The sequence below is a fragment of the Ceratotherium simum genome, chromosome 17 (genome assembly GCF_057802395.1).
Source record: "Ceratotherium simum simum isolate JZ-2026a chromosome 17, ASM5780239v1, whole genome shotgun sequence".
NCBI classification, from domain to species: Eukaryota; Metazoa; Chordata; class Mammalia; order Perissodactyla; family Rhinocerotidae; genus Ceratotherium; species Ceratotherium simum.
This window is the reverse complement of record NC_141916.1, coordinates 35,461,333-35,484,737: the sequence shown is the minus strand read 5'-3', so window position 1 is coordinate 35,484,737 and position 23,405 is coordinate 35,461,333. Positions and strand designations below refer to the sequence as shown.

General features: G+C 36.3%; 1 protein-coding gene across 1 annotated transcript in view; it reads right to left on the bottom strand.

Moving 5' to 3' along the window:
• The window catches only part of ITPR2 (inositol 1,4,5-trisphosphate receptor type 2), a 463,296-nt gene that overhangs the window by 368,288 nt on the left and 71,603 nt on the right, over window positions 1-23,405 (bottom strand). The window contains exons 3-8 of the mRNA XM_004435465.3: window positions 10,169-10,284; window positions 9,325-9,411; window positions 7,163-7,321; window positions 2,712-2,810; window positions 2,325-2,408; window positions 1,882-2,028 (exon numbers count right to left, since the gene is read on the bottom strand). Coding sequence (XP_004435522.1) covers window positions 1,882-2,028; window positions 2,325-2,408; window positions 2,712-2,810; window positions 7,163-7,321; window positions 9,325-9,411; window positions 10,169-10,284 — 692 coding nt within the window. The remainder of the gene's footprint in view (window positions 1-1,881; window positions 2,029-2,324; window positions 2,409-2,711; window positions 2,811-7,162; window positions 7,322-9,324; window positions 9,412-10,168; window positions 10,285-23,405) is intronic.

Sequence of the window (23,405 nt, the reverse complement as noted above, 5' to 3'; positions counted from 1 at the left end):
AGAAATTCATTACAGAGAGGGAAGCTTAAATGAATTCAAGACTTTATCTCAAAATTATTGAATAATTTATTCACTCTCTCCATTCTGACTGTTCAATGGGTTACAGCATTTCCAACTATGCATTTTGTTGGAAAGGATTTCAGTGCAGTGGTACAGTTACAGCAAAAGCTAATAGTAAATATATAAGAGAGAAGATTCAAAACTCCTTTCAATAGACTTAGAGCCAAATATCAAATAGGTAGAGACACATGAAATGCAGGAAACTCACAGGGTAAGGAAGTCACTATATGACTTTTTCATCACTGTAGTTCATTAATAAAGTTTTAAATAATATCTCACATTATTGCTATTCCTATATTTTTTAAATTTTTAGAGCATAATGAGAAATCTATGGTTTGAAAAATGCATATTTTAATTATGTGTTTATTTTCAGGTTGCCTGTTATCTTTCAGTCTTGCCCGAAGAGTAGTTGTGAGGTAGACTTCTGGGAAGAATATCATGTAGCTTTGGTGGTAGTTGTTTTCCCAAGAACGTCTCAATTCCCTGTCACCTATTCAAGGATATGGTCTCCAAATATGTTGAAGGATATGGTCCTTCTGAATGCTAGAGACTGAAACTATGCCTCAACATGTAGTAAGGTTTCAAGATAGAAAATATCTTTTTTGTACTATTTCATCTCTATTTTAATGCATGTCATAACTTAGAGAATTATTTTGATATTACATTTATAATTAAGGCTCAGCCCATTTGCATAAACATCATACTTCCTCATTTTCTCTGTTTCAACAGTCTGTAATTTGCCTTGTTATCCCTATTTCAATTATGGTTATTTCCCTCTTTTTTTAAATCATGTACAAATAAGTTTGTTCTGTTATTACTTCTCCTAACACCAGTTACTTGAGGGCCCACATTTACCTCTGCTCTTTCATTTTTCCTGTACTTGTATAGAATGTCTTCTGATCTCTTCTTCTAACTCTTCTTTCAAATTCAAATGTATCCATCAAAGAGAGGAATAAATATTTTACCTTCTAAAGTAGTTATTTACATTTTGAAATACATGCTATTTTATTATAAATTCTTTTCCTTTTATTTCTTCTTTATATTAGAATTAGGGTATTTCATTAATTTTTACTCATGAGAATATATAAAGAATATTACCTATGAATTTCATTTTAGGATATTAAAGGAAGTGTCTCAAAATATATGCGGTAAAAGGGGAGTGATGGGTTTAAAATAGTTGCGAACCACTGCTATAGGCCTGGATGTCCACCAAATCAAGATAGAATTTATCAGATGTGGCTTGTTCATAGGTGATCATGTATATCTTATCTCTTTCACTGTACTGAAAGGTCCTTTAAAGAAAAATACATACCTTACATTTTCTTAATTACTCTACCATATCAGTATACTTAAGAAATACTTTTTAAAAGATGAATGAATTCTTAACTATGTGTCTCCTTATTCCAAGAGAAATGGCATCCCCAGAAGAAAAAAATGTTCTTTTCTGTGACTGTGTAGGTCTGATATCTGTCTTTACTTAAAGTGAATCATCCCACTCCCTCTTAACTCCAATGCCATTGGAGGCACACGGCCTTCAGTCTGATCAGTCTTGACAACATTTCACAACGGATTTTTAAAAAGCAAAATTATATATATGCCCTTATTATACGAGAGAGAGAGAGAGATGCCCAAGAGAAGATAGGTTAAGGAAGTAGTAACATTTCAAATTGGTCACAGCAACGAAGAGGTACAAGTTGGTTCACAAAAATTATTGTTTTATGGGTCTATCATAAATGATGCCTATAACAATAAAATAATCAGCCTAGTGAATCTTGTCTTTTTGATACAAGTTTTTACTAAAGCCAAAAAATATTTACACACCTCTATTTCCCAGAGTGCTTTAGAACTAGTAGCAGAAGTGGCTGATTGACGCAAGGTTGTACGAAGGAAAATGTGCTGTTTTTTCTCATATTCATCACAAGTCAGAAACTTCTCTTGCTCCGCATGAAACAATCTAACAACGTCACCCTAGAAAAACAGATCAAGAAAAGTGTATTTCCAACAAAAGTCTGAACAAATAGACATAGGAAGCGAGTGTCTCTGGTTTTGATACTCTGGGCCCTTCTGCTAGCTACTTGGCTTTTAATGATTATTTATACATTTCAAAATATAGGGAGGAAAACTCAGTACAATGGCTCATAGCATTAACATCTATAGTCACATTCTAAACCAGGAACACTAGTGAATACACAGGTTTTGCATCGAGAAGTTCAATAAGACTACCTTCAGTTCTTCTAGCAACGTTCTATGTAGCACGTACTTACTCCTTTTAGTACATCTTCTCGATAGGAACTATATTTCATGAATAAAGTGATTTTCCAGCTAGTGTTGCAATTAACAGCATTCACCTATTAATGAAGAAACGTTAAGTTATAAGACTGCAGATTCCATTTTATACCAGAAATTACTACTTCAACTAGTAAAAAGAGAAAAAAGACAACTTTGGACAATGAAGTATGTACCTCAATGCAAACATCTTCAAAAGACCATCCAAAAATAGCAATAGCTACTCATTATCTACATGCACCTTAGGAATATTAATCAGCATAACTGGGATTATGCTTAAGAAAACTATGAAAGAAACTAATACGACTTATTTTTTCTGTCATGAGAAAAATCAACAAATTCATTTCCTTTCCTCCTGAACTTACCTCTTTACACCCTGGATTGTCGAGAAGTTCTATGTTGCTGGCGTGTAGTGGCTGTCCTGCATTCACGGGCATCAAAACAACTTTATCTCCTACAACAATCTAGGAATCAAAAATAAGCTGCAATTAAAACACTGCATGGATCTTTGGTGCTATATTTGAAGCCAAAATCAAAATGCCCAGATGTCCTTGTTATTGACCTAACACCTGGCCCATTTATCCTCCATACAAATTTTAGTTCAATTCTTTTTCTCTTTGAGGTAAAGTATCTTCTGATAAATGATCATATAATCACATCCCATAGTACCTATCAGTGTGGATTCATAAAGCTAGTGTAGTTCCTTTTCTTGTTAGTCTCTCATTTCAGTTAGAGCTTTCTTAACATTGGTAAATAGGTCATTATCCCTCCACACGAGCTCTTATGCCATGAGCACAGCAGATATAGAGAGTAAACGCATCTGCCACAAAAAACCAATCTACCTAAATATTAGAACCACTTCAAGTGCAAGTAGAAAATGTCATACATTTGTATTATCTCTCAAAAACAAGTCTGTTAAATTTTATCTTTCCCACAATCTCAGAAATTATTAAACATTCTAACGTCATCTGGATTCAGGAAATGAAGAATTAGGTATGACCTTGTAGAAATACGTTTATTGTTCAGGCTACAAGCATCTAGTTCACTTTTATCTTAAACATCCAAAACTAATATTGCTCCTTAAACCTGGTGTTCATTTTTAAATAAAAAAGTTTTTTAGTTTAAAATTTTGTTAAATTGGTTAAGGGAAAAGTCCTCCTTTTAGAGAAGTAAGTCTAAGTTGATTTTTTTGTTTATGCTATCATTAACACTGTGCAATTTATCTTCAAGTGTTTTTATTCATAACTCAAATTATGGGGAAATGAGTTATATTTTCTTAATGATAATAATGAACAGTTTAATTTTAGAGTTATTTAGTTACTTCTGTTGTTAAATTCCATTAGAAGACTTACTACCTACCGTAGTACCTACACTCTCATTTATAGAATTACTCATCATCTCAGAAATGAAAACCAATACCTTCTCTTTGCATATTTCTTACCAACTGAATATCAGAATAGATTTGTTTGACAGATAACTGAAAAACAAATTAGGACTCAGACAATAAAAATAAACAAAACTTCTTCTCCCTATATTTTAACCCAGACCAAGACTTTAAGGAATATAATTTCATATTTTCAATATAAATTAAGCTTTTATGGATTATATACAGGAGTCTACATTTACATATGGTACTGTTGTCACAAACTATCTCCAGAGATTCAAATACGATAGAGAAGCCTCAAGCTCACTATTTGAGCAAAGGAAGGTTGTTCTTTGGTTTGCAGAAATAATTTCTATTGTTTACAGAACTGGTCTCTATTCATCACCTGTCTTTCTAGTCCACAATCAGTCAGATGCTATGACTCACAAAGACCCATCATAGAAGCTCTCTATGTACAGATAAGGGAAGATCATCAAGAAACAGTGTTAAGCGAGAGGATGAGGAGCAGAACTGGGCTATATTTGTGTAAAAAAAGCAAGGGAGGGAGTAAGAGTATATGCATTGGAAATCCTTTCAGTGGTTAACTGTGGAAGAGGGGGCAGGACTTGGGGAGATGGAAAAAAGGATAGGAGAGAGACTTTTCACAATGTATCTTTATATTGTTTTCTATCTTTGAACCATGAATTGGTAAGTATTTTAAAAAATTAAATATAAACAAAAACATATAAAAGTCAACATGACATAAACATATCTCCAACAGCACTTCTGTTGATTCTATGTAACAGCCATGTAAGATTCAACCTGAGATTCTACTGAAAATGAAGAGCAATCCAAACGCCACGGGCAGCTACTCTTCTTTTGAAGTGGCAGCTGGTATGGTGAAAAGAACATTGCAGTAGGAACCAAAACACCAGGGACCTAGTCCTGCCTTTGCTAGAATTCCAAGGGGTCTGTCTTTGCAAAACAGGAAAATCTTCTTGCTATTTGAAGAGGCTCTTTCCCTAAGAGTTGCATTTTTCTCTTGATTGAAAGAATATCTGGCCTTTTCTCCCCTTTAAAATCTACCATCAAGGTAAAGAACTCACATCTTCTTAGATCAAAGTTGAAAATGAAAAATTAACTACTCAATCATGGGAAAATAAATGAAAATGAAATATTTACGTTCTCTGCTCAAGTTTGTCCCCAGTGACTTTCTAACTACTCAACAGAAAGTAAAGGCTTCCATACAGCTGAAAGTTGAGGGATCCATGAATCTATTCTTCCCTACAAATTCACAATTCTGTAAGACATATGTCAAAGGTGCTCTTAAATGGTAGAAACCACTGATTTTTGAGGATATGAACATTTTTCTCCCCAGACTATTATCAGCCTCATTCTTACATTTCATTTTGGTCACCAAACACCTTGTTGGATGCTCGCAACCTAAATCACAACTTAACTAACTGCTAAATAGTAAAATATCATTTTAAAAGTCCTTTGAATATTGCAATTTCCTCTTCTTAGTTTAATATGCTTTTAAAGAATATCAACAGTAACGAAAACACTTGTTATGAAGTGATAGTATTTCCAATTGCCTTCAATAAAATACAATAGGCTTGTATTTTAGAAAAATGCTACCTATTCTTAGGGAAGAAAATGAGCATTACAACACAATTATTTATGTGGCAAATATAGGGCTGTGGGTATGCGTATGCTTTCACAGCCAATCTTAATCACATACAAAAGCTACACAGTGGTGAGCAAAAACAGTGAGCTGTTTCAGCAAAAAGCAATGTGGAAGGTTGTTTTAGCCATGCTTTATGGAGCACATCTGTATAAGAAGGATTTCTATACTGCACTTAATTACATTGTGCATTTTAACCAAGATGGAGTGTTTGGGGAGTAAGTTTTTTTTTCCCCCAGTACAACTAATTATTTGAAATAGTTCATTACATTCAACTCTCTGTTGATCCTGTAAAGGCATCTGGGAACAGGGAAAGGAATAGATAGAATGAATAAATAAATAGAATGAATTAATAAAATCCAGAGCAAATCTAAAGGCCCCAAGTTATCCAATCATTTCCTAGCATTCCTTTAGAGCTTGAGCCCAGGTTTTCTTTGTTTTGAAGTTTAATTTTCATTGACCACCTACAGACAAGGACACTACTCAGTGGGGGTCTGGAGAGGGGAACAGCATTACAAGAAACGGCATCAAAAGACGTAGGTTGTTCATAAACTGCATTATCAGTCCCTGAATAATTGAGAGTTGACTGTAATTAACTACCTACTGAAATTAAAATACATATCATGCTCACAGCACACATCACTTGATGCCGAAAGAAAAACAGTGGGACTTATTTTTTTAAGGAATCCAACACAAGACTTAAAGTGGATTACATTCCTGCATGCCATGCTTCTTCCAAACCTTACCTAAAGAGGATATCACCAGATAACTTATTAACCAAATTAAACCACGAAGCTTGCTTCCTGTGGAATTGAAATTATACGTCAAAATTCACTGGAAAAATAGATTCACTATAAAAGAAGATATTTCTAAGACAAGAAATAGCCAAAACATACTTAAAATATAATCAAAGTACTGAGAAAACTGTCAGAATAATTATACTTTTATATTTATAATGTTAATTTTTTAAAGCTCAATTATTTTTCTTGGTCACCTGACCCAATATTTGTAAGGCATTCTATTTATGAAAGTTATTCAGTATTCAGTGTCAACCAGCATTTACTGATTATCTCCCGTGTGCTAATGACTATCACGTGCTACTTTATTTATTACACACAAAAATATCTATTGATCCTATTGAATCATTTAACATAACCTTTATTTTCCCTACTCTATAAGGTAGCAGAAAATATTTCAGCAACCACTAAAATTTACATGATACAACATGCACATATTGCACAATGCATTTGAAAGACTGTCATCAACTAGCAGGTGCTAATCTATAGCTCCTCACACATTACACATCTATTAAGATGTACAGACTGTAAACGGCTGACCTTAGAGCTAGTAAATGAAATATTGTCGTGATTCACTATGTTACTCTGTTAATTCAAAAGGGTAGACAACGTTTCCTAACATTTCCTAAGCACAGCTCTTTTTCCCATGCTCCCTCCTGATTAGGAAAGGAAGCAAATTCTCCCTCTCTTTTAAAAGGCTCAGGCAATATTAAGGTTACTTAAGTTCTTTCACACAAATTCTAGCTGGAAGATGATTTTAAATTAATCTGAACTTTATCTTTTTACAATTCCTGAGCATAATTTGTACTATAAATAAATACTTCTAACCTATGAAAGATATTAACATAAAAATAATGTGTTGAAGATTGAAAACTATATTTCCTTTCTTTGTACTTTCTGGATTCTCTCACTTATTAAGAATTATTGTCTTTATGAATGCACTGTTTCTCTCTTAATTTTATATTTACGTACATTGTCACCCTCGCTTCTCAGCTTCCAGAAGGGATGAATATAGAACCAAGACCCTTCATTTCCTGCAGCATCCAAGGACACGCGCATGGCATTCTTCTCCAGTAAAGCGGGTAACCTCTTGTTGACGGTCAGATACTTGTTGCTTTTTATATGCAGTAGCTGTAGGGAAAAGACACGGATTTCCGCCTTTATTCTCTGGTCTCCTCTGCTGATTACATGCATATGTTTATACATATAGCATGTGCCCTAATAACACGGCTTGGATGGAGATTAAACAAAGGCGCTCTTTTCAGACTCCACACTCACCATCTCTCCAAGTTGACTTGCTTTGGGCTCCTCCTCACCTCCACCCCCAATTCTGTTTCATAACGAAGTGGGCAACATGAGGGAAACAAACCAGGGGACATCTCTGAATGACTTTTATCTACTGATAAATAACAGAATAAAACCTGGCTTCCCACAGGAGACCTGGAGGTTCCCTCAAACCACATTCTTTCTCAATTTCTGCATGGCCACAAAAACCGAATACACGAAAGAATAAGCAAGAAACTAAAATAATGCACTAACCCTGCCCACAGACAGCCCTAATTCTTCCTCTGTGAGGAGGCAGGCTGCACATCCTAAATAGTCTCAGCAACTTCTGACAGAGGACGTTGATCCTACTCCCTTCTCAGATAAGTATAGAAGCAACATGTCTCAGATTTTTTAGATTCTATGGATAAAATCTTTCCAAGACATGATTTTACTGAGTAGAATAACTAAAATAACCTTCCTGTCTATTATTACAATCATTTCAAAAGAGAATGGTCATTTTAATATCCACAATATGAAGGAAATTATCTCATAAACCAATGTAAACCCTCATGGGCCAACCCAACTCCTTTGGGATCCACCATGTTAGCACACATGGCTCAGCCCCTAACGACCACGCAAACATTTGCACTTGAGGTTCTCGACAAAAAACATAAGCTCCACTTGCTGACACTTAATATTAATCAAAACTTGGTCAAGAGAAACTCAATTTATGGAGGATTCCCCAAGGGACATGCAGCCTACCCATGCCACAGGTATCACATAATCTATCATTAGAGTAAGTCACACACTCAGGAAGCTATAGAGCCAGGGGCTCTCATCTTGTCCCATGGGAGAACTGCTTTGACTACCCTGTGCTCTGGCATTTTGCCATTGGCCAACAACAAAACATCAGGGAATATTATTTTTTAAAACAGCTCTATGAAATACCTCATTGTAGTATTTACTGTAAAGAAGTTGTTAAGGCTATTGTTTACTATATTAAACAGTGTCCTCTTTATGAGAGCTCGCTAGAGAAACACTTCTCTGATTTTCTTCCTGGCAATGTGTGTGCTTCTAGATCTCTGACTTAGTTCTACACTATGGACCTCCAATGCACACGCTGTAATATATCATGCTTCCCTTATAGCTAAGCAGGCAACAAAAAGGCTTCAAGCCAAAGTTTACCAGACTTTACAGCACAGTTTTTATAAATATGCCTCACCTCTGACTTCACTTTATTCATCCAACCATTATTTTCCCTTTGACTGAGTTGCCTTATTTATTTCTATTTTATCTTGTTATGTGGTATGTATTTCTGAAAATGCCTTACATTCTTTTTGGAACAAGGTGGGGCATATATTAACAAATAACTGAGTACAAAGCTAAGATCGAAGTGAAGCACAAGAAAGGAACACAGCTGAGATAAATCAGTGTGCAGAATAATTGAAATAGAACAACTAATCACAACTCAAGGAAAATTTCCATCTAAAAGTACAATTTGAAAACTTTCTTCTCTCCACAAAATGAAAATATAAAGCTTCATATGTTACATGTTAGTCCCATTAATTCTAAAGGACTATTTTACTACAGGCCTTTAGAAATTATGTTTCCCCATCTTCTTCCTTTTGTTATAATAACTTGTGCATATATGTAGATAAGCTCACTTCTTTTTGTGTATACACCAGACTTATTCCCAGACGTATAGATTGGTGCACTGAATACCAACTGAAAATATCACAATATCCGTAATTCCCACCAAAGAACAAACGACTGTATCCCAAAATTTTAATGCAGTCTGGCATTCCTACCAAATGCAAACTACCCATAAAACATTCATCTCTTTTAAGAGAAAGTAAATAGACACTTACTTGTATAACATTACTGTATTTCACAATTTCTCCCAACAGTTTCTTATTCTCTGATTCATTTTGTTTTTGTTCCAGTTCTGCAGCATGCTATAGAATGATTATCAAATATTCAGTGTGGAAACATAGTAAACAGAGTACAATATTTTTTTTAGGAACGAAGAACACAACCATGAATAAAATAGGCTGGTTGCTTTACTCTTGGTGTTGGGGGTGGGGGTGGGGGGCAAAAATTAAATACGGTGTGATAATTCTCTCAATGTAATGCTGAAATGTGGCCCAGAATATGTTGGGATGCTTTTACGTAGGAAATTTCAGAAAAGTACTAGGCTCTTTGGTTATAAAATTACTTTCAGAATGCATATTGCTAGAGAAACCAACCAGGATAGTAGGTGAATTTCAAAAGTCTCAAAATACAGTTTTAATTCTAAAAGCATCAGGAATTTTAATGACACAAAATTAAGTTCTATCAGATTTACACTCGGTCCAAACCAGGAACAACAGACTTTCAATTTTTTTTCCATAGTCTTTAAAAAAATTAAATACTATACCAAGTAAAACTGGATTTGATATTCCTACAGAGATTTTGAATTGGTTTCCAGTTTGATGTGAATCTTTGAATTAGTCTGACACATCCTAAACAATAGCAGCAGGAATGTATTACCTACCCGCCAGGAAATCAGGAGTCACACCCTCTAACTTAAAAGACCCTTCCCGTTTCAATGTGTTGGTACATCTATTCTAAATCTCTGTGTATTGACTGAAATCACTAACCTACGAAATAGATCTTTTGTTATTGCTGTTCTTGGTACAACCTAAGCCAGACAAATGGAAGCCTGGCCCTTACCTGTAATTTCTTCAGCAAGGCTGCCTCTGTGTGGTTCCCTTGTTTGGCTTGCTTAGCTTTCCAATACTGTTTCTGGGCAGAATATCGGTTCATAGGGCACACCTTAAAGAGGCAGTCTATGACAAACCAAAAAACACAAACACTGTAACTAAGACAACCAGCATTTCTTAGATTTACCTTATAGCCTAGGGCTGGAATCTTGGAATCTCTGAGTATAAAGAACATTTAAACGTCATCTAGCCCATTCCCCCATCAACTCTTAAATTCCGCCCATAATATCCTTTTCAAATAATTAGACTGTTAAAATACCCCCTTCTTCATTAGTTTAGGTTTTTTACAGGATACCACAGCTAGTGTAATTTATAAAGAAATCAAACAAATGTAATCATTATATTGTAAGGCATTTCTTAACTATAATGGAGTACCTGGTCTTAGAAAGTGAATAGAATGAGATTAGTGAGTTTCACTGCCTTATCCGAACTTGCACAACTAATTACTTTTTCTTTTCTTTTTTTTTTTTTGAGGAAGATTGGCCCTGAGCTAACATCTGTTGTCAATCTCCCTCCTTTTTTCCTTTTTTTCTCCCCAAAGCCCCAATAGATATGTATGTCATAGTTGTACATCCTTCTAGCTGCTCTATGTGGGACGCCACCTCAGCACGGCTTGATGAGCGGTGTGTAGGTCTGCACCCAGGATCTGAAGCAGCAAACCCTGGGCCACCAAAGCAGAGTGCATAAACTTAACCGCGACACCATCGGGCCGGCCCCACTAATTACTTTTTCATGGCATGTATCTTTGACAGCCAGAGTGATGCAAAAAGTAGAAACAATCACAGCTGACCATTTCAGTCATCCATTCCCAAAGTTTCAACACACCTGGGATGAATACGGTGTAGAAATCTGAGATGTAGTGTGTTATAAAGGAAAAACAAAGCAAAACAATCAAATAAATCAAGATTATAGTCCTGAGTCTACTACTAAACATCAAGATAGGAAGTTCTAGTGGAATAATATAGTTAGTGATATCTCTAAGTCAAAAAGCAAAATATATTTTTTCTTTTTAATGAGGAAAATAGAAGTTTGACTAAACAATACTTCTATATGCTAATGATTTTGTATTGTCTGTGGACTGGATTACAATCTTGAATAAAGGTCAATTCCCAATATTCTATGATAAAGGAGTAGTGACATAGAAGACCCAAACATTATTTTCATTTTTCTCACAAAAAATTGTAAGAATTCAACGTAACAAATTTACTGTATTTTGATGGATGTGTTCATATTGACAATCATTCTCATTTTTCAAATACTTATCACAAAAATAAAATTCAGTCAGCTCAAATATCCATTTTAGCCACATTCTTGACTATATTGTATATATGCTCATTTTATTATTCTCTGTAAAATTAATTATAAAATTAAATGATAGACTAGATCTCTCTTGAAATCACATTTTCTCACACTTCTAATCGCATAACTGATCAAGAAATATGACTATAAATTTTTTAAGGAATTTTAAAAATACAGAAGAAATAATGACTTTTTTTCTACAGCTTGTAATTATAAACACAAATTCTATTGATTGCCCTCCCCCCATACACACACAAGGCTATAAAACACTACTTATTAATTTCTGGTCTAAAAGCTACTGATGTGGAAGAGTAAATATTTCAGAAGTAGCAGAAAACAGACACTTTCTAACTGCTAAAAGTAGGCTGAGAGGCTGTTACAATTACAATATGATACAGCCACTCCGCACATGTGTGCAAAAACCAAATAACTAGACCTGAAAACTGCTAAGGATAGCAACATATTTTATAAGCCCTAGAAATTACTTCCTATATGTTAACAACCACAAAGAGAAATTACAAATTTTTTTCAAGCATAAATATAGAGGTTGTTTACAGATACCTCCAAAAGAGTGCTCCTAATTTAATGCAGCAGACTATTTTGACTATCCTATATTAGGCAAGTAACCAAATTTTACATTGCTTTAGTGCAGCAAAAACACACATCTGTAGTGAAGCAGAACTGAACTCTATAAGCTGCAGTCTATACTTCCGACTTCCCTCACGTATAAAAAGAAAAGAGAAAAATTGTGTTCTTCTCCATTACTTCAAATTCCTAATTAAGTTCATTAGAAAAATGGTCATTTGACAGAGAAAATATTTTTCCTACATTCTAAGCCACCCCAGCAGCACTTCTAATTAGTGGTATCTTTGGGTAGCAAGCAAATAAACTGTGTGTGCTATGGTCCTGATCGTTGTGGATGAAGTTATTGTGAAGCAAAGCTAAACATTCAGCCAACCCAGGTTTACTGGTCAGGTTGTGCTGCTGGGTGATAAATCCTGTCCTCAGAAAGGTCACAGTCTACTGGGTAAGACAGGCATCTACCACGTGCTGAAGTTTCACAATGGGGCTCTGGAGAAGGTGTTGTGGGGCACAAAGATGCATGTGGCCAGCTTTACCAGGGGAGGTCAGAAAGTCTTCCCAAAGGAGAAGACACAAGCCAACTTTCAGAGGACCAATACTAATTCAGCACGTTGGCAAAGGGGATCAAGTGCTCAGAGGGGAGGGGCATTCCAGAGCCAACTGGCCGCACAAAGGCAGAGAAGAAGAATGCTAAGGGACCCGCTGACCATGCAGTAAAACTACCACCTAGGCTGTGAAATGAAAACGGAGTGGATGGCTGAAGTCAGGGTCTGCAGATTGCTATGTGCTAGGCTCAGGAGTATGGGCTTTGCCCCACGGAAAAGGTCAAACTCATGAAGGGTGTTAAGCTCCTACAGCATGTGAAAGAGGACATGAACAAGAGGCGAGAAGACCAGCACAAAAGCCCACTGCCAGCGTGCTGAGAGACAGTGAGGATCTGAATTTGGGCTGTATGGTAATTGTAAGGTAGCCAATGATTTAAAAGAAAGCAGCAGAACCGACAGGCTTACTAATCTATAAGATGTGGAGTAGGAAAAAGTGAGGGAGAGGGAAGGGAAGATGGCCAAATGAACAAGCTCCCACCCACTCTGTCTGAGATACCAAGTCTTAGATTTCAAAAGCCCTTTCCATCTTCAGAGCCTTAGTTTTTTTTTTTTTTTTAAATATGAGTCAGTTTATTCAAGTAGTTTTATATACAGCATTTTATTTTATTTTTTCCCCCCAAAGCCCCAGTAGATAGTTGTATGTCATAGATGCACATCCTTCTAGTTGCTGTATGTGGGACGTGGCCTCAGCATGGCCAGAGAAGCGGTACGTCGGTGCGCACCCGGGATCCGAACCCGGGCCACCAGCAGCAGAGTGCGCGCACTTAACCGCTAAGCCATGGGGCCAGCCCCAGAGCCTTAGTTTTATGGTCTTCCTCAGCAACCCGCCACAGGTGGCATCTCACTTTATATTACAAAAAATAACCACTCTGTTTCTGCATGGGAACTAATACCGCAGGACTACTTTGGTTGATGGGAGGGAACGTAGGGCATACACGGACTTATGTAAAAATACTTTTGTTGATCGTGGTGGTGGTGATGGTGATGAGTGTGTGTGTGTGTTTAATTCTCTCTGCCTCTTTTAGAAAACACTAAAAAATATCTGCTCGTCTTGGACTAGTCACTTATTTTGTCTGATTCTAAATTTATTGCATAATAAAAGTGTTAATAATACCTGCCACGCCTAATTTACAAGGCTGCTGAGATGCGAAAAAAGATAATCTACATGAAAGTACTCTGCAAACTTTTAAGCTCTATTATAAATGTAAGGTATTATTATTAATATTGCTTCATTCGTTCAGCCATAGCTTCATTAAGATTGAGATGACTAAACCCTTACAGAGCTCTCAGCAAAGAGCCACAAAAGTAGAATTCTCAGATTAAACCCAAACAAAAGTTGTCCAAGACAAGGTGTTCGCCCCTTTGGTTTAAGATGCCGCAAGGTGTTTTTGTATAAAATTCTTGAGTTCCCTGAAACAGCATGGCAGTGAGCAGAGGCCGCAATCTCTATTACCTTGTAAAATCTTTTAAAATATGCAGATACAGCCACTAACACCGGCACGGGAGGGAGACTTTGACAAGCAAGCAGGAATCCAGCTATTTCAGAGCTATCCGCTCTCATCCGCCCTCCTCACCCTGCTTAATAAAGCCAGCTCTCTAGCATTCCTTAGTCTGCTCATTCTCTAAAATCAGAGGTGTATATACTACTAAGAGAAAGGTTTTAGGGGGCTTTCCAATTAGAAACCACTCGGTGGTTTCTACGACAAAAGACAGTGTCGTTTGTTAATTAGGTAACAATCTCTTCAGCATTTCAAGACTCAAAGAATAATACAAAAGGAAAGATTTGCCTCATACAGCAAACACCAAAAGCACAAACAAAAGGAAGTCATTTGAGCTAAATTTTTTAAAAAGCTTAACCCGAAGACCTGAAGCCAACGATTTTGCAGAATTACAAAAGTTCAGGAAATGTTAGTACTCTGACAAAACATGATATGTTCAGTCAGGCAATATTATAAGAACTATGCCTTAGAATTAGAACATTCTTGTTAACAACTGTGGAAGGAAATGAAGCCTCCCAGAAGCGTCCACTTTAAACTGAAAGAATCAGTGGCTTTTTGAGCCTGCTTATAAATGCTAGTGGAGGGAAGAAATAGGAATGCCATTCAAACAGTGTGGAGCACGTAATCCACGGCATGGAACACTGTAAATCGAAGAACCAATCTTCCCACATGATTCTGTATAAATCTGGCAGGAAACCAGTCTAAACCTCCACTTACAACACCTAGCTAAATAGTTTTGAAATATTTAGCTTTGTACCTATAAAAGCACTTTCTAAAATATTTGTATCTAAGGCAGTTTCTGTACCCAGAAACTATCTCTAGGACTCCATCTGGGACTATTACACATAAAGTTCAAGTTATATAGTGGTCAGCAACTTCCTTTGGGAATGGTAGAAAGAAAACTTTCTGTTTCATTTCTCCTCCCTCCTAAAGATGTTGTAAGATTTAAATGAGGCAAGACATATTAAACCATCAACAAATGCCTGTCACAAAGCAGGCATTCAACAAATGGCTCTTTCATGGCAGCTGGTAAAATTACCTCATCCTGATTACAGGGAACATGGTTGCCAAGGGCTTTATCATCTCCACGTGGAGAAAGGTGGGGGGGGTGCGTCTAGAGGGCTTCCTTTTCTCTTTACCATATAAACAGGATGCAGCAGAATTCAGCGAAGACAATGGGGCCTTCCCAATGATAAAATGGAAAGTGGTAAGAAAACTCTCCCTAGGGTAGGGGACAGGCAGACAAGGGGTCACTGGACACTAGCAATTAGAATTCAGAGTTGGTCAGAGGAGAGGTACACATTCATTAGCTGAAAATATAATGGTAGCTCTCTTTTTGTTTTTCAGTTTCTCTAAGAAACACATCCTGAAAGACAGTGTTTGTATAAAACTGTTTATGTTTAGAGTGTGTTTTAAAAAGGAGTGTGTTTTGTTTTATTTAAGCATGGAAATTTCAAACCAAACATCTACCTCCCGTGATCAAAGCGTAAGGCAAGTGTAGAGAGGGTATCTACGAGGGAAATTGTTCTCTAGAATGTTACAAAGGCCAAAGAAAATTTATTGCAGGTGTTAGCAAATATTAAATTGATCACAACACATGGATGGGCAACCACGAAGACTGCAGGATAACTTCCTCTAGGCAAAAGTCAGCTATTTTACTACTGAAGAGGGAGAAAAATGGCCTTTTGTAGTTACAGGCTCGTAGACTACAAAAATGTTACAACTCGAAAGGGCCTCAGATAAAATCTGACCTTTCCCTTCTCTGAGATAAAGAAGGAAAAACTCAGAGAGTGAGTTGCCTTGGTCCTTCATGATAGAATCTCTAGATTAAAATAAATTATACATATGAACAAGTTCAACCACACATAGGATGCTTGAATGCCCTGACAAGTGACTGTCTGGCCCCTTGGTGGTAGGGACGTTAAGCCCACACTTGGTTTGCTCACTATGGTTTCCTACCATGGAGCACTCTGCAAACTATAGAGAGTACTACATATTGATAACAAGGATCATTTGATCTTCACAACAACCTTGAGAGTTAGCCAGGATTATTTTCTCCGTGTTCCAGAGAAAGAAAATAAGACTTTTCTTAAGTCCACAAAACTGGTAAGGAATTGAGCTGGAATTTGAACTGAGATCCTCTGAACCCAATTCAGTGTCCTGCCGCTATGCAATGGCGCCATTTGAAAGCAGACTTGTCATATTGAGGCAAAATCTGTCCCATTTTAAATGATGTTCATAATTCTACACATAAAACTTCCAGGCCACTTAGAACAAATCTAATTCGACTTTTACACAGTAGCCCTAAATATCCCAAGACAGCAACCATTTGACGTCTCTACCTCATCTTTGATTTGATTATCACACCAGGATCTCCTCGAAAAATACCATTTTTATTACCAAATACTAAGAATATTCCTTTCCTCAGAATAGATGTGATTTTAGCCGATGAAAGATTGGCTTGTTAAGGGGCCGGCCTGGTGGTGGAGCGGTTAAGTGCACGTGCTCAGCTTCGGAGGCCCGGGGTTCATAGGTTTGGATCCCGGGCATGCACCGACGAACTGCTTGTCAAGCCATGCTGTGGCAACATCCCATACAAAGTAGAGGAAGATGGGCACAGATGTTAACCCAGGGCCAATCTTCCTCAGCAAAAAAAGAGGAGGAGTGGTATCGGATATTAGTTCAGGGCTGATCTTCCTCACCAAAAAAAAAAAAAAAAAAGATTGACCTGTTAAGGCATTTATTAAAGCACTTAATGTATTTAGCAAGCATAGACAATGGAAAAAGCTCTGGCCAGGGAGTGAGATGTGCCTCAGTCTCTATCCTACCACAGTCTTGCAACATAATACAATCTCTAGAGAAATATTATGAGGATATATGTAATACGTAATACTTTGAAAGAAACTAATGAATGGGTTTTTCATGGGAAATATGCCACAGGTGCATATATAATTAAATACATGTTAAGACATCAATAGGAACATTATAGAATCTTAGTCTCAAAAACATTTATCACCTGACTAATGCATTAATGGGTAAATACTCAAAAATAAATGAAACTTTATATTTTGCTTCTTTGGAGTGGGGAGGAAAAATAAAATTCAAATGCATCAACGCTACTTTCAATTCTTGTCAAAGTCTGAATTTTAGCAGTAAGCAAACCATTACACTAGACATAAGTAGAATTTCTATCAGAAAACCATAATGTATCATTTTTTAATTAATTTTCCTACTCTCAAAGTGTCAAATTAATACTGATAATCAAAAATGTGTAATAAGCAGACCGATTTAGAAATCAAAAGGCAAGTCTCTAAATCCCATTACACAAATATCAGGTCTGAAAGAAAAGAAACAGAAATGAATTTATACACACATAAACGTGTGTATGTACATGTATATATGCACACATATATAAATGCACACATATATGTTTTTATATATATTTTATATATGTTTATTTTTATTTATAAGTATATATTTCCATAGTGTATCCTATATATCAGAGGATATCACATACATTACCTCATTTAATTCTTCTAAAAGCACTTTGAGGTAAGCCTTAATTTTATAAATAAGGAAAGAGAAACTCAGAATGTTTTAGAGATCTACCCTAAAGTCACAAAGCGAGTTTTCAGACTTAATCCAGATCAATCTGTCTCCAAAGCCCATCTTCATAATTTAATAGAAGACACTCTACATTTCTCAAATTAAAACAAACAAACACATCTAGGTCCATTCACTGGAATTAAAACACACAACATGATAGTCTAGCTTTCCCCGGTTTCATACTCCAAGAGATGCTGAACTTCTATGAGGACCCAAAAATACATTAAAAAGAGACTATCTGAATATCTTAACTATGACCTAAAAGAAGTAGCAAAGTCACAAGCTAGAAACACGTGGGCAGGGAACTTTACGGCCTCAAGCCCTCCACCTGGAAAGTAATAATTTTCATATAACTTAGCAATTAAATTGTTAATTCAGGTAAATTAACTTTATAGAGATAGGCTCACCTTTTAAAACCAATTTTAGCATGGCAATAATAACTCCTGGCCTAAAATTTAAAAAAAAGTCTAACACAGGCTATTTCATGCCAAGATATAGATATGTAATAGAGATATTTAGATTGAAGAATTGATTTCTATTCATTGTCTAGCTACTGAATTAATTACTATTCTCATATGGGAGATGTAAAACAAAATCACTTTGTTGCGCTAGGTCCTCTCTGAGCAGAGATTTATCCATAAGAACAAAAAGACCACAGAGTCCTAATCATCATTATTATCATAGATTTATGCCCACATGAGACTAGCTTTCTATTGATTATCACCACCATAAAGCATGTATCTCTATAGGTAATTTAGGAGTCAATGGACAACAACTTTGGAGAAGTGTTTTACAAACTGTAATTGTGCAAATCAGGTTTGCAATCAGTTTACTTGGTCTCATAAGCCCTTTTTGAATGGAGTAAAATGGAATGGAACGAAGGAGAAAGGAAGGGAAGGGAAACAGAGGACACTGCATGTAGCAAGTACTCTTTCAAGAAACTTGTTTCTGGTGTGTGTGTGTGTTTCTGGTGTGTGTGTACATGCTGGATAAATGTAAAATGTATTTCTTACTGAGAGTTGCAATAGAAAGTATTTGAAAGTCACTATTCTAGAGGACTACACACGTGCACAGGTTGGGGTTAAAGGAACTGAAAACTTTAAAAATATGTATGTAAATATAAGACATGCAGATATATATACATAGGTATATATTTATATAAATATATAGAGAGAGAGAAAGAGAAAGAGAAATCCTGTGGTCAAGAGGACAGGAAACTCAGACAACCAACGGAACTTTATTTTGCTCTATGAGTGACTTTTGAAATCCACAAAAACTATCTTTTTATTAATTGTCCCATTAAATTTTTACATAGGCAATTACAATAAAACACAAAGATGTCATTTTAAAAATATTTGTTTACCCCCACTCTGGTTGACTTCCACCTTTACTATAGCCTCCCTCTATCAGATGGTGTTCTTTTATTAGTCAAGTCTGCATGTAACTCCACAGTCAGCATTTGTTATCTGGTATACCAAGGATGCCCAGAATCTGCAGAAGGCAACTCCTCCAAGTTACCTGAAAAACAGTCATTACATATCTGTTCTTTCTGCCCTGGAGTCTTTTTTGTCTCCTATTAAAATGCAAATACCTGAGAAGGGAACACACTAAGATCTTGATTCCCAGTTTCCCACTGCAGCCTGAGAGCCCCACGAGGAGAGGTGGATTGGTGCTACAGATCTGGGGAAGGAGTTTTGTAGATTACCGACGTCTGGGAAGAATATGCAGGAATGCTGTTTATCAAATTTTCAGATGACGCAGACTGGGGAGGAACAGCTTATTTAACAGATAAAAATCTAGATTTTAAATAATCTCTACAGAACAAACATCAACACAATTAAACTATAAACAAGCCTAAATATAAAGTTCTGCATTTATGTTCAGAAAAAAATTCATCTGCTGAAGTATGTGTTAGAGGGGAGCACCAGGGCTATTAACAACTAATATTTAAAAAAAAAAAAAAGGCCTAGACTTTAGGCTGAAGTTCAACTTCATTAAAGTGACCACACATCCCTGTGTGCCCAGGACAATGGTTTATGGCTCTTGCCTGAGCTTAATTGTTAATTGTGTCCTCTTTCACTCTCAAAGATGTCCTGGTTTGGACAATAAAGCATATGATCATCCCAAATATAATAAACAAATACTGTGTATGGCCACTGAAAAGCGGATGCAGCCATTTTAGGCTGGTTAATAGAAGAACGGAGATTCAACCAGAGGAACTAGGAACACATCCAGATTATTGGGCTTAATCATACACATCCAGAATATCACGCTCAATTATAGGTGTCACATTTTAAGTGGCACCCTAATAAATTAGCCTATTTCCAAAGCTAAGCAAATGTGGAAGCAGCAAAACATAGAAATCAACAATAGTAGGAATTAGGAAATGTTGCCTAACAGAGAAAACAAAGAGCAGGCATAACCTCACTTTATATAGCTGAAAGCCCACATGGAAAAGAGGGAAGGAAATTCTTTCCTATATTGACCCAAAATCAAAGCAAAATTTAGTTCAATGTAAGGAAAATCTTGCCAGCAACTGAAAAAGTCCGAAAAATACAAATTAGTCCTAGGCAAGTAAACTTTTACAATAGTGTTCAGGCAGAGGCAGATGAGAAATACTGCAGAAGGGATCTTGCACTGGGAAGGAGGCCCCCTCCAAATATTACGTCCTGTTTTATGATGGGAATTGTGGCAGAGGCGATTGGCATGAAGGGGTAGAGTTCACGTCCTGTATTTACTGATGAAAAGCTCAGCCCTCTCACCTGCCTCAGCTGTATTGATCACCCCATGGTTTGGTTTGGCATCTCACTATTACAGAAACCAGGAAATTCCAGCCCTGGACCCTATGAGTCTTCTACTAATAAACATCTGTCCATACTAGCTTAAAATGCTCAAAGCTAAACCTCTATGTAAATATCCATTATTATTACTTCCAACTTTACATTCCAGATGAACAAACACAGTTGTGTTTATATCTCAGAGTTTCAGAAGCATGACGCTTGTTGTGATATTTGGTCACTTAAGTATTTTAGTTTTGTAAGACACTCAGATTAAAAGATGAACAGAGAGCCAAGGGTAAAAAGAATGATAACCAAAAAGAACCCCCTCCCCCTAACACACACACACACACACACACACACACACACACTAATATCAGCTAACAGTGAATGAGCAAGCACTATGTACCAAGCACTGAAAGGGCAAGAGCGTCACATGGATTCTTTATCTTCATAGAAAAATGTGAGACAGGGACTACCATCATTCCCATTTTACAGATGGTGATACTGGAGCTTGAAGGTTAGGTTCTGCCCGGGGTCACAGAGTTAGCAAGTGGCAGAGCTCGGATTCAAACCCAAACCACCAACTTCAGAATCTGTGCTTTTATACATTGAAGATGCAAAGGACACACACAGCCCAGCTATTATGCATGTTTGGAAGTCAGAGCAGTAAAATATTGAAGAATTGGGAAGTGGGAGGAAAGGTAAGACTCAGAAAACAGGCTGGCCCTGAGACGTAGGGAACTGAGCAATGAGGTGACAGAGTCGCTGAAGCAGGGGTAGGACAGGGGAAATAAAAGGTACAGTGGTGGCATTTTGTTCTCCCTGCCTTTTTTTGTCTTCTCCTTTTGTATCTATTTTTCCTTTTTCTTCCATAACTTTAAATTTGTTTGTTGTTCTCTTCCTCCATTTCTTAGGTTGTCTCTCATTCCATCTCTCTTTTTGGTTTTATCTAGCTCTTCACTTTTTCCTAATCATTTTCTTCCTTTTACTCTCTCTTATTTCATTCTTTCTCCAATACTTCCTTTATCTCTTCTCCAAATTTTCTCTTTTCTTTTTTCTTTCTTTCTCTCCGTTACATGATTATAAATTTTTGCTTAAAGGTATTATTATTTTCTTTGGATAAGATTATGTCTTCTGTATTTCAAATAAAAACATAGATGAATTGCACACTTTATCAAAATTCAACTTAAAATTAAGTTGAAAAAGCAGAACATATGTCTAATAGAGGACTTGGACCGAGAATATATAAAGTACTCTTACAACTCAATAAAACAACACATACAACCCAATAACATATGAACAGACACTTCACAAAAAAAGATATATGGAAGGCCAACAAGCACATGAAAAGATGCTCAACATCATTGGTCATTAGGGAAATGCAAATTAAAATCACAATTACATACCACTACACACCCACTAGAAAAGCTAAAATTAAAAAGAATGACAATACTATGTGTTGGTGAGGATGTGGAACAATACGGTACACATATATTCATACCCTCATGCATGGTATGAATGCAAAATGGTTCAGCTACTTTGGAAAACATTTTGGTAATTTCTTGAAAAGTTAAACATACACTTAATACATGATCCTGAAATCCCATTCCAAGGCATCTATTCAAGAGAATTAAAACATATGTCCACACAAAGCCTTGCATGCAAATGTTCATATCAGCATTATTCATAATGGCCAAAAAAGGGAGGAAAACAACCGAACTCCAAATATGATAGTATATCCATACAATGGAATACCATGTAACCAAAAAAAAAAAAAGACTGAACTACTGACATATGTAGCAGCATAGATGAATCTCAAAAATATCATACTAAGTGAAAGAAACCAGACACAAAAGACTACATACTATGTGATGCCATTTATATGAAATTCTAGAAAAGGCAAAACTACAGCAAAAGAAAGTAAATGGTTGCCTGGAACTAAGGTGGGGACAAGGATTGACTGCAAAGGGGCAAGAAGAAACTTTTGAGGGTTATGAAATCTGATTGCACTATTGGTTGCACAACTGTATACATTTACCAAAATTCATTGAACTGAACACAAAATGAGTGACTTTTATCATATGTAAATTACTGTACAATAAAACTGAAAAAATAAATTACTATATTTCTAAATGGCCCTCAATTGCTTACCTTTCTATGGATCAGTGGTTTCCCATAAATATTCTTAAGATAAAGGATAAACTTTGAAGATATAATAAGGATTTGGTTTTTGTTGTTTGGGTTGTGGTTTGCTTAGTATGGGAAGAAGAGAAAGACTGGGGTGACTTGTTTGCTACATAACAGGATCGAGCTGGTTTCCCTGCATATGGTAGCTCTCAAAAATATTTGCTGATTGACTGATAAGGCACACCCAGGGGTGCAGCAGGTAGATCTGGTTAGACCTAGTGAGACAAATGTTCCTAAACACAGCATGAAATAAAATTGAGGTTTAATCCCAAATTTAATTTTACTTTGGAGAAAAGAATAGCCTAGAACACCTTGTCCTACATGAAAGTGAGGAAGCCAACAGAGACTATTGAGTCACATTAAAAAGATCTGAAGAGGCTCCCACTGAACAAAGATGAGACTATCTGCGCATTGAGATTAATGACTGAATTGGATTAAAGCATATTAAATATGTTAAAATACATGAGTTCATAGTCATAAAAAAATGCTTATTGGAACTTTGGAGGTTAGGGTACCAACTCATTTCTCTAAAAATAAGTAAATAAGGGAAAATAAGCTTTAAAAATAAAGACAAGAAAAGAGGAAGATAGATCTGAAGCATGTCTGTGCTACCCTGCAAAGTGGAAGAA